Here is a 13334-nt window from a genome sequence, read left to right on the forward strand (position 1 = left end):
ACAGGCTGTACTTTGGCATAACATGCTATCTACCCATCTGCCTGTTAACATTGGTGTCCCTCAAGGGTACATATTAGGACCTCTCCTGTTTTCTATATTTATCAACGACCTTCCCCTAGCAATCCCCCAAGCTACATGCATACAGTATGCAGATGATTCCACATTTATATGCTCAGCCACATCTATATCTGAATTTCACTCCCTTACCCAAAATGTGTTTAACACAGTTGAACAATGGTTTACACAGCTCTGTCTCCTTCTGAACCCCAAAAGAACTAAACTCCTCCTTTTTACTCTTACTTGTAAGTCCCCCCCAATAGACTTCACAGTAACATCCAATAATGGTACTGTCATATCCCCAGATCCAACTACTAAACTACTAGGTATCACAATAGATGATAACCTTAACTTCGACACCCATATTAACAATACTTTAAAATCTGTTAATAGAAAACCAGGCTCTCTCTACAGGATCAAACCCATCCTCTCTCCTGCAGCTAGAATAACTATTGCTCACACTCATCTAATTTCTATTCTCCTCTATGCCTCACACATATATACTAATCTCTCTAAAAACAACCTTAATAAAATGGAAAACTCCTACAATAACATAGCCAGATGTGCTACAGGTAACCCTTTCAGAACCCACCACTGTTTTAATCTAAAGCAGCTAGGATGGCTTGAATTACAAAATCAGCTTAAATTCCATCAACTGACCATGGCCCATAATACCCTTCACCAACGTACCAATACCCCTATACTATCTACCCTCATTACCCCCTACAACAATCTAAAGACCTTACAATCATCACATAAACTTCTTGTAAATATTTGTAAATCAAACAACAGGGCTGGGGACTCTCTTTTCTCTAATACTGTTGGAAAATCCTGGAACCTTCTTCCTAACAAACTTTCCTCTCTTCCCTCTATATCTCTCTTTAAAACCAAATATAAACTGTTCCTCAGAACACACTGGTTGTGCCCCTGTACTAAACCTGGCTGATCAACTAGCTCTTCTTACTTGGTTCAACCTACCCTCCTCTTCTCAGTAATCAAGTTCCTTTTCTTAATAACAACTTACCTTGTCCTTCTATACTATTACTTACATCTTCAGAATCTCATTAAGGAGACTACTTTTACTAATATATTGTATAATTTCAGTTTCTACTTTTTCTTTATGACTACTTGTATACTAATATATTGAATAATTCAGCTGCCATCTTTTTCTTTATGATGTATTGCAACTGCATTTTGTATTGTACTAATTGTATCTGTATATTTTGCACTATGTTATGAACGAATACCTCTTTGATTATTCTCTGTACTGCACCTACAATGTTCATTGTATACATTAATGTTTGTATATGTGATTTTGTTTGTTTCCTCAGAGCTCATCTCCCCGGGCCTCTACTGAAAATGGACATATATCCAGTTAGACTAGCCCAGTCAACAAATGTAAAATAAATGTTTATATATATATATATATATATATATATATATATATATATATATATATATATATACATATATTTATACATATGTATATATATATATATATATATATATATATATATATAATTTATGTGTGTGTGTGTGTAAATATATATACATATATATATATATATATATATATATATATATATATATATATATATATATGGATCCCTATCATATGATAGGAACCTCATTTGACTGAGACCATAAGACTGAAATTTCAAAAAAATAAAACACAAAACTGCCACCAACACTCTAGAACTCACTTGTCCTGCACAAAACAAATCCAGAATAAAATGCAAAACACCAGGACTTGGCGACAGCTGTAGGATCCAGTATAAAAACTTTATTGGACACAAGCTCTTTCATGCGGAACCCCACTTCTTCAGATGTCAATACAAATTAAAACAACCTTTCACTTATATATACACCCCCCTCTTAAGACACAACTAAAAACAACCAATGCCTTCTAATAATGTGAGCAAACACTATTAACTTAAAACCACACACTGCAGAGTACATAGTTATAAATGCATCATATAGTAAAAATACAAATAATTCATGATACTTGAGCATAAATAATTCTGACTAAAGAACTGCCTGAATTATAACTTGGGACATAAAAATATATGAGATCATAAAAAGCTAATGCCTTCTAATAGTGTAAACATTCACTATCAACTTAGATCAAATCACAACAAAATGCATGCTTATATGTCAGAAATATAATAAAAATATAAATAATTCATTGAGCATGGACATAGATAATTCAGCAGTACTTCTACCTAAAAAGCTGCCTAGATTTTAACTTGGGGCATAAGGGTATATATTCATGTAGTCTGTCTTTCCTGTATAGAAACTACATCACACTTTACAATGTGCCAGATAAACTAGATGTTCAGTTTCACAGGTAGCTTTGATGTTAAACTCGTATGTCCTTAATTGATCTGGATGTTCAAATCTAGAACTACTATCTGTATATTTGCAAAACCTATCTATGTAGGGAAGATAGATAGATCTCTGAAGGAGAGAATACGTGAACATATCTATGCCATGAACAAGAAGAATAAAGTTAATGCCCTAGCTAGACACACTATCAATACTGATGCGGAACATGTCTTTAAGTTTTTGGTTATAGGGAGAACCTATGAGAGTATCAGAGGGGAAGACTTACGGAATATTACTGAAGAATTTGAAGCGAAGTAGATAGATAGGTTAAGGGCTGATAGAGGCCATGGACTTAATGAATATATACCCTTACGCCCCAAGTTAATATCTAGGCAGCTTTTTAGGTAGAAGTACTGCTGAATTATCTATGTCCATGCTCAATGAATTATTTATATTTTTATTATATTTCTGACACATATAAGCATTCGTTTTGTTGTGATTTGATCTAAGTTAATAGTGGATGTTTACACTATTAGAAGGCATTAGCTTTTTTATGATCTCACATATTTTTATGTCCCAAGTTATAATTCAGGTAATTCTTTAGGCAGACTTATTTATGCTCAAGTATCATGAATTATTTGTATTTTTACTATATGATGCATTTATAAGTATGTACTCTGCAGTGTGTTGTTTTAAGTTAATAGTGTTTGCTCACATTATTAGAAGGCATTGGTTGTTTTTAGTTGCGTGTCTTAAGAGGGAGGGTGTATATATAAGTGAAGGGTTGTTTTAATTTGTGTTGACATCTGAAGAAGTGGGGTTGCCCATGAAAGCACTTGTGTCCAATAAAGTTTTTATACTGGATCCTACAGCTGCCTCCAAGTCCTGGTGTTTTGCATGAAATTTTAAAAGACTGAAAAGTCACTTGACTGAAACCCATAAGACTTAAGAGCCATAATATTTAATTTCAACATACTAAATTTTAAACTGGACCATATAAAACCAGACTATGTGGGGAGCTACGCTGTGCCCCCACCCCCAACTATATATACTAACTCCAGGATCGCACTACAGAGGGGAAACGTGCATAGTAGTGGCAGCATGTAGACTACTGTAAGGTAAGTGAAAGGTATATGCCCTTTTCCCCACTGTAGTGCAATCCTAGAGTTAGTGCATATAATTGGGGGGCACAGCTCCCCACCTAGTCTGTTTTTTTATGGTCCAGTTTACAACTTAGTATGTTGAAATTCAGTATTATGGGTTTCAGTCAAGTGACTTTTCAGTGTTTTGAAAATTCAGTTTTATGGTCTCAGTCAAATGAGGTTTCTATTATATTATAGCGATCCGTATATATATATATATATATATATATATATATATATATATATATATATATATATATATATATATATATATATATATATATATATATATATATATATATATATGTATGTATGTATGTATCAGCCACATAGGAAATCCAGCACTCAAAAAGAGCATGTACACCAAATGTCTTTTTAATAAAGACAAACCATTCAAAGTAAAGTATAAATAAAGATCGGCTCCAGTAACCACCAAGTTTTATAGCAGACTGGTTTCACTTTTTGCGTCATCAGTGCACTGTGTTCTACACTATGTTTGAGTGCTGGATTTCCTGTGTGGCTGATGTTCTTATTGTTCCATGTACTGGTAGTGGCTCGTGCACCTGGTTTTGTGTGTGCATGTGTGTGTGTGTGTGTGCATGTGTGTTTATATATATATATATATATATATATATATATATATATATATATATATATATATATATATATATATATATATATATATAGATATACATATATGGGTTCCCTTCATATGAACAAAACCTGGAAGATCGGGACCAGATGTTCGACACTGTAGAACATTGAAACCCCCGGGATTGTGTTTAGCGCTTCTGGTGTTCCGATGCCCCTAAGTATGTATGTGTAAGTGTGTGTTGTGAGTGTGGTGTGTGTTTGTCTGGGAATGTAATGTGTGGCTGTGAGTGTGCCTGGTGTGTCTGTTTGTGTGATGTTGGAGTTATGAGTGCGAAATTTAATTTCAGACATTACGGGACTGTGATCTAGTGGTGCTGGTAAGTATGAATGTGTAAGTGTGTGTTTGAGGGGTAATGGTGTGTGTAAGTGTGTGCTGTGAGTGCGGTGTGTGTTTGTTTGGGAATGTGATGTGTGGGTGTGAGTGTGCCTTGTGTGTCTTTGTGCAATCATGGAGTTTGAATAATAAAGAGGGTGGGGGTGCAGGGGCTTGCCCCTGCCTATATGGTTTGTAGTATTGTGTGTTAGGTACTTTGGGGTTGTTGTGTGTGTTTGTGATATTTGTGTTGGTGTTTCGTGGTTTTGGGTTTCGTTGTTGTGGGTTCTGGTGAAGTGGGCTGTCATAATGAAGTAGATCCATCTCTCTCTCTATATATATATATATCTATCTATATATATATACATATATATATATATATATATATATATATATATATATAGATAGCTATATATATAGATAGATATGCGTTGGGAGAATGTAACACCACTGATTCTCTATAAAGTCGAGGTAAGGATTACTATACACAACCTTCAGAGAGTGAGGTCAGAGTTGAAAACCAAGCTAATTAAAAAGGTAGGGGTACTGAACAGCACAACCTGATTAAAATCACTGCCTACAGAAGGTAATAGCCTTACAGAGAACAGTGAAGGACGGGCAACATTTTTATTTTTAAAATAAATAAAGTAAAATAAATAAATGTAAACCAGCTTGTTGCTAGTGAATGTACTTGTGACGAAATTGTGATGAAGTGGTCAAGTCCCATAAAAAATCGACTAAATGTAGTACCGAAATGACTTTTTATTTCTTTATTTTTTTATATGCTGTTGTTATTGCATTCCTATTCGTCTGTTCTGCTGACTTCACATTTTACAGCACAACAGTCTGTTGCTTTACTGCCTTTGTATGTAAGATGTCTGCAGTCATTTGGGAAGGGCTAACTTTCGCTTCTAGAGAATGTTCTATGATTTAAAAATAAAGAACATCAGGTGCCTGTTAAAATACATATCAAAACCTATATGAAGTATTAAAGATACATTTCTTTTTCCGGTAGTATCATAGGGGTCACCAAGGGCAAAGGGGGATGGGTGAGGTTCAAACCTGCCTGTGCTCTGGCCAATAGAAGAAGGCAAAAATATGCCAAACAAACAGATTTCCTGACATAACATTTGTGTGTGTGTGTGTGTGTGTGTGTGTGTGTGTGTGTGTGTGTATATATATATATATATATATATATATATATATATATATATATATATATAGAAAGAGAGAGATCTCAAAATCTTTTCTTTCCAAGTGTTGTCTTTTGGTGGTGATGTTGGTTGTTTTATTTATTCATCTGTACCACATTAGGCTTTTGTTTGTTTGATATGGGGCGGGAGTGGCATAAAATGAGTGTGAGAGAGAGAGCATGTGTGGAGGATAATGTTGCATGCCAGACCGGAGAGAACACCGGAAGAGGACTGTAGCATGTGGAGTGTGAAAGCAGCATATTTTGTCTACTTGTAGAAACAGGGCACCTACTCTGTGAGGAGCATTTGGAGGGTTGTATACAAACATGAGGTATGGGGGCTTATTTTATAATGGAGCTTCATTTTTACTCAAAAAAGATTTCCTTTTAACTGACTTTGAAGAAGGATTATATGGATAACATTGTTGGCATTTTTTAAAGCTGATACTTTTATAATCAGCAGTATATGTGGACATACAGAAAAATCTTTTTTGTGCAGAGCAACAGAAACTGTATGGGTAGCATTTGCATGACTGTCTAGAACAGCAGGGACAGTGTACTTTTTTGGAAACATACCAGTTTCTGAGTGAACAGAATGTCCAGTTAACTCCTACATCTGTGCATAAATTTTATGAGCTGTACTTTAATTTACTATCAGAAATTCGAGGACTGTCTTATCGGAAAACAATATCTTGTAATGATTGCACTGAATGCCACAAGATTGTAGGACTTAATGGCAAACAAATAGACTTGTCCACCTATGGGGACCCACTTTAATACTTGTTTCTGTGTCCACTGCCTTTGAGAGTTTCACTGTTAAAAGTTTTACAGTGTTCTGGTCCATTGATTTTCTGGGTTTTGGTGGAGTCATCATGTGATTTTGTTTCTCGATGTGACAGTTCTCAAATTTCTGACAGTTGTTGTTGTTGTTGTATCTTTCAGCTTTTCCCAGTTAGGGGTCGCCACAATGGAACTCCAGTCCGCTAATGATTGGCAGTAGATTTTTACATACCGAGTTGCCAGCCCTGACGCACAACCTTCAACAAAGGTACGCCCATTCACGCATGTCTCCACACAGAAGACGCTTTAGCTGAGAATCGAACAAGACAACGTCTTACTGTGAGGTGACAATGCTACCGCAGCACCACCACCGCAGTTCCTGTAAACCAGTATAGTGAAACTATGGTATGAATCCTGATAAAGAAACCAAGACTTTCTTGTGTTAATTTATGTTTATGGAATCAGTCAATTTAAAAAATGCTGTTGCGTACTGCAGTCATTAGACCAGCTCCTCTTCATTAACTTTTGCGTTATTTTTCCCTCCTCCATTTCCTATGACAATCAGGCCTCATTTTCAGCAGTGCAACTCATTCCTTCCTTTCTACTAACACTGGGGAGTGATGGGAGGGAGAGGCCAGACTTGAGACGGTGGTCAATATTCTATGACAGGCTAGAAATTTTATTCTGTCCCTCACGTTGCTGACCATGAGGTGAGTGCTGTGCTCAATGCACTCAGCCTGAGACAGATTTGAGCTTTTTGCCCATTTGTAGTGCTCAGCCTGAGACAGATGTGTGCTTCTGTACATGTGTAGCACTCAGCTTGAGTCTACATACTTTTGGCTAAATTAATGTTTCTGATTCCTTGGGCATTTCAAGTACGCGTCTTAGCCTACTCCCATATTGTGGTAAGATGCATATAAAGATCCACCTTCCAGGATGACTGTGCAACCATTTGCCACTCATTCCCATACCTCTTTATCAAGCTTTTCCAGTACTCAGGTCCTTGACCGAACACAAATAAGCTGGAGTATCTGAAATTTCACTAAATGCATTCACCGAACATAAACACTGACATTTAGTTACCGAATGGCTACAGATCATTTAGCAGAGCTGAGCTAAACTTGCAAATGGAGAATTGGAGGTTTGTTTAGAGCAGGACTTAGTTAGATCCCTAATACTGTGAGGTAACTGTGACAGATATAGCACTTGTTGCCAGATCAACAAAGTATTGTTCACATGTGCAAGTAACTAGTCACACAAATTAGCCATTAATTTAACTCAGAAAGCTAATGCAGCAGCTTAAACTGTCCTTTGAAGTATGCTATGAAGCTGGTTTGGATGTGGCTCTGCCCATCCTGAAAATAAACTTAGAGGACAGGCAGAAAATAGTAATTCAAAACATTATTGGACAGTAAAAAGTTCCCATGTTTGTCAGTGGTGTTCCGACGTGAAATGAGTTACTACCAAAACTGGCAGTAAATCTGGTATGTAATTTCCCTGATGGTATTTTCCATTGCCATTGCAGTAATTCGTTATGGGGCATTTTATATTTCTGTTCTCCGAGGAGTAAAATAAAATCAATACAGTAACCATTGTGCTTCAATCTGTATAGTAACTCATCAGAGGCTGCCTGATAACTTCTTCTTTACTATTTGTTCTCCTGATACACATGCACTGTAATTTGGAAAGTGAAGTTAGAGAATTTTTGTTTTTACTCTGCTAGAGAATTTATATTATTACATGAAATGAAGAAGATAGAAAGGATTTGTCTATTGTTTATGCGAGCAACTCCAAGGTATATTGAGGAATTCACCTCTAGCAAATATTCATAGATGTTTGTAGGCATGCAGTCCAAGATACCAGATCAGTTTTCCAGATACCCAAGAACACTGCCTAGTTAAGTAATTTATTTGGAATCACACAGTAGGCTAACAGAGATGGAAAGAATCAAACTTGGATTACAGAAGAAGGTTTCTTAAGAGCTTATAGCATTAATTCTTTGTGTTTGCTGCCAAGCTTGGCCTGTAAGACACTTGCCAGTTCAAAACAGACATTTGAGAAGTAACTTGTCTCCAGTTCTGCACTCTGTCCAGATTTTCACAGAATACCCAGATTTTTATCTTGTATTTTTGGCCTGTTCCTCATAAAATTTATGGCTTTCTGGCAAGCCACTGACGACTGAAATCATAAAGTAATGACAGTCACTTGAGTTTCAGACGTCACATATTCAGAAACTGCAAACACAAAATCTGTTATCCTAGTAACTTCCTAAGTATATGAGCAATATTTAAAATCTGTCCCTGTATTTTGTCTTTGTCCTCCTTTTATTTTTGGCTTTATCCAGATTTCTTACATTAAGAAGTTGAGAAGTACGCTGTCTGAACAGATTTTGTAGATACCACTGTCATGGTTTGTACATTAAATCATTATTGCTTTGAATAGTAGATGAAGAAAGTGAAGCTAGATTTTTGTATAGGGGCTAAATATACCTACTAATTTGATGCTTAACATCCTTCCATGTACAGTTGCTTTGCCTTTTTTCTTGTGGCTCTGCTTAGTAGTGTTTGACAAGCGGTTTACTGTTTAGTTAAGGCTGATTGCATACCGACTGCTTAGTCGTGTGTTTGACAAGCAGTTTGTTTTTAGTTATGGCTGATTGCATACTGACTGCTTAGTCGTGTGTATGACAAGCTGTTTGCTTTTTAGTTAAGGCTGATTGCATACCGACTGCTTAGTCGTGTGTTCGATAAGCCGTTTGTTTTTAGTTATGGCTGATTGCATACTGACTGCTTAGTCGTGTGTTTGACAAGCAGTTTGTTTTTAGTTGTGGCTGATTGCATACTGACTGCTTAGTCATGTGTATGACAAGCTGTTTGCTTTTTAGTTAAGGCTGATTGCATACCGACTGCTTAGTCGTGTGTTTGACAAGCAGTTTGTTTTTAGTTATGGCTGATTGCATACTGACTGCTTAGTCGTGTGTATGACAAGCTGTTTGCTTTTTAGTTAAGGCTGATTGTATACTGACTGACTGACAGTATTGGTAACTTCTTTGATTGTTACTGTGCTGCACATTTTCATTTCATAAATGACCTTTTGCCTTTACATTATAATGGGACAGGTTTTTGTGAACCACAGCTATTTACTTCCTGTTTTTGAAGTTGACATTCCATTAAATGAACACTGTCAGCTGTAAAGTAATTACAAAAAATATCTTTAGCCTCACTTTGAGGAAGAAATGGATTTTGCGCAGAGGTCATAGTTATTATGATTTAGTTCCCCTTAGTGGCAGAATTACATTGGTTACCCTCTAAATGGAGCAGTATTTTTATTTTCTTTGGCAAGTGCATGACACCAGAGAATGCTTGGTTTTCTCCTTCATCTCATTTTTACTTAGTCATAGCAAAGGTGAAGGCAGGGTAGAGTGGGTGGAGAAGAGTGCCAAGAGTGATTTGTGAGAGATGGGTACCAGTAAGAGTGAAAGGGAAGGTCTACAAGGTGGTAGTGAGACCAGCTATGTTATATAGTTTGGAGACGGTGGCACTGACGAAAAGACAGGAGTCAGAGCTGGAGGTGGCAGAGTTAAAGATGCTAAAAGTTGCAGTGGGTGTGATGAGGATGGACAGGATTAGAAATGAGTATATTAGAGGGTCAGCTGAGGTTGGACAGTTTGGAGACAAAGCCAGAGAGGTGAGATTGCATTGGTTTGGACATGTGCTGAGGAGGGATGCTGGGTATATTGGGAGAAGGATGCTAAGGACAGAGCTGCCAGGTAAGAAGACCTAAGATAAGGTTTATGGATGTGGTGAGAGAGGACATGCAGTTGATGTGACAGAGCAGAATGTAGAGGATGGAAGAAATGGAAACAGATGATCTGCTGTGGTGATCCCTAACAGGAGCAGCTGAAAGAAGTAGTAGTAGTAGTAGCAAAGGTGAATTATCCTGAGTGAAAATTGTCATTTTCTTCCAGTTGCAGAACGTCATTCTACTTACTAGATCAGGGAACTTTTTTCCAGTTGCATTAAAACTTGTATGGTACATTAAAAACACATTTGCCAAATTCTTTTATACTTGATCTTTCACTATTAATGGTTTCCATTTTAGAAAAAAGGAAAGAAAACATACTGAAAATAAAATTACTATAGACGTACAACACTGTTTTGTTGCAAGAGTCTCATTGTATGTTTTTGTTTGTACTGTACTTTGAAACACATGTAAGCTTGTGTAATTTAATTTGTCATGGCTAAAAGAAGACTACTGGATCAGCCTACCTAGCTAATTTCCAAGTGAGTAAACAGAATGCTTAATTTCTCGAACAGAATCTGAGCTTGCAAGGAGTACATTTTCAGTGACATAGGTCTCAGCTTATCGTTATGTCATAATGTAGAAAATCCTGAAAATGCAGATTGGTTGGATGGTTGAATTAACATTTAAATCTTTTTTTTTTTTATTAACAGCAGGCCACCTTGGTTTGATCTTCCCCCTCCACCGTACTTGCCAGAAGCAGAGACTCTTGTTCATTCTGATCTTCCACCTTACCGTTCCCGGACTGGAAGTGCCTTCAGTGCAGACACTCCAAGAACAAGAAATGCCTCCTGCCCTGAAAACAGCAGAACAGGCTCTTCCATCTCTGTGGACAGTACAAGAGAACCACAGGAGGGGGCAAATGAGCAAAGTGACTCTCTTGTTAATCCTGTACCTCACCATCAATCTTCAATATGAATATTTAATTATAAAAGAAACAATATATTTTATAAAGATATATGTATATACTATATGGGTTGGTCTTCGGTATATGATTACCAGATGTTCATTGCTGCTGTCATGTCTTCACTAACTGAAGAAGAAGAACTGTTTAAAAATGTAACTCTATGCAGAAGCCGAGAGATACAATGTGTTTTTGTGTGAGCTGTCACAAAATCCTTTTTGCTGAAAACATTTGCATAACTGTAGGATAAGGCTGAAGTGTTCATTTTTCTTTTGTCATCCATCTGCATAGACAGTTCATTAATTGAAAATATCTAGTACTTGTGATTTTGTGTGTGTGTGTGTGTGTGTGTGTGTGTGTGTGTGTGTGTGTGTGTGTGTGTGTGTGCGCATATGCGTGCACGCGTGTGTGTAGAGAAATGTAGCTTGCCTGACAATCCTACATAAAGGTGATACATAACAAAAATGTCCATCCTACTGTTATTCCATAAACCTTAAAACATTCTTGAAGGACTCTGCTGGGGGAATGAAGATAATTTCTGGCCCAGTGTAAAAGTTTGGGTGATTTTCCTTATCCTTTGGCAAGGTATCAAGTTATTATTCAGAGTAGACAAATTGCAATGCAACAGTCAATTGGTATGACTTCCATTTAGTGATGATAAGGACAGTGCCATTGGAGATGCTATAGCCACTGCAGGCACTGACTTATAAGTTTCACTGTTTTTACCGTTTACTGAAGATGAGAATAGTCCCACTGGAGACAGAGCAGCATTTGACCGCAGTTATTATATCTTCTGTTCTATAGTGATATAATCCAGTCAACAGTCTCAGTTAAAGACTTCTGCATGAGATTATGTCTGTATAATGCTTGGAGAACTGAAAGCTGTATTCAAGACACATGCATGCATTAACAGGAATCATTATGAAATGAGAAGATGCTGAAACACCCACAAGTGTGGTATGCTAATGAATGTGCATGAAAACGAGGATTAACTCTTTGATTGAGAGGTACTTGTAGGCTCCTGTTTTAAAAGAGGCTCTTATTAAAGTTCAAAGAGGAGTCAGAATGTTTTATGAGATAAAGGGTCTTATATGTAATCTTAGGACTGGCAGGCTAAAGTTGACAAAAATAAAAGTCAAGAAAAGTCAAAAGAGACTTGTTCGCAGATCGGTTCATATGTAAACAAAAAGTATATGTGGGCTGTTAGTTTAAAATGAGAGGTCTTCGTTCGAGGTACCTAACATGTTTAAAACTGTCCTTAAGAATTTATACATAAAGGGGGAGTGGAATTTGTCCTCTCAAGACATCTATAACATGCTTGCTATTGTTAATAGAAAAGATACACTTTGTATTTAATCGTGGTATTTGGAATATTATTTGTTAGAGCTAGGGGAACGTACCTGTCAGCTATCTATATTATCATAGACTGTCCAGATTTTTGCCTCACATTTTTAGTTTGTCCTCATAAAATTTGTTGCTGTCTGGATATTTGTTGCAAATCAGTGAGAGTTCATTGTATAATGACAGGTGTTTAAGTTTCTGATTTCATATCTTTCAGAAAATGCATGGTAACACAAGATATTTTATTCTAGCAACTTTCTAAGTTTATAAGAGCAATGTTCAACATTTGCCCCTGTTTTTGGAGCTTTGTCAAGATTTTTTGTGCCAGTTGCTTGAGAGCTATGCTAGGCAACATTTCTTAAAAGTCCACAAAGAAATTACTGGGGAAGTTTTTTTTTCATCTTTGTGTGTGTGTGTGTGTGTGTGTGTGTGTGTGTGTGTGTGTGTGTGTGTGTGTGTATATATATATATATATATATATTTATATTTATATATGGAATGATTCCGTATAATCAGACATTCATAATATTAAACATCTTTACTGCTAGCAGAAGTGAATTAATTATTATTTGATAGCTTCTGCCAGCATTACTTTGTGGCAGGTTATAGAACAATGGGAAGTGGAAAGATGTTCTTCGTGTTTCACTATTGCAGTCATTATATTTGGGTAATCTGCTGGTAGGTTGCCCTCATTCGGTCTGAATAACAAAGTCTTGGGTCCCACGTCAGTTGCTGTCTCCTCTTCCATGATGTCAGGTGTACAAAACTTGCAGCCGACGCCATTTTAATCAGTCTTTTTTGCCGCGTGGTGCCCGAAGCAGAAGC

The 13334-nt window shown here is 36.7% G+C and overlaps 1 protein-coding gene across 1 annotated transcript in view; it reads left to right on the forward strand.

Moving 5' to 3' along the window:
- LDLRAD3 (low density lipoprotein receptor class A domain containing 3) overlaps positions 1 to 12766 on the forward strand; it is a 2301083-nt gene extending 2288317 nt beyond the window's left edge. Inside the window, exon 6 of the mRNA XM_044082662.1 lies at positions 10918 to 12766. Coding sequence (XP_043938597.1) covers positions 10918 to 11182 — 265 coding nt within the window. The 3' untranslated portion in view covers positions 11183 to 12766. The remainder of the gene's footprint in view (positions 1 to 10917) is intronic.
- Positions 12767 to 13334: the final 568 nt, after the last annotated feature.

Source organism: Protopterus annectens, chromosome 9.part0 (assembly GCF_019279795.1).
Source record: "Protopterus annectens isolate FY-2018-M chromosome 9.part0, PAN1.0, whole genome shotgun sequence".
Taxonomy (NCBI): Eukaryota; Metazoa; Chordata; order Ceratodontiformes; family Protopteridae; genus Protopterus; species Protopterus annectens.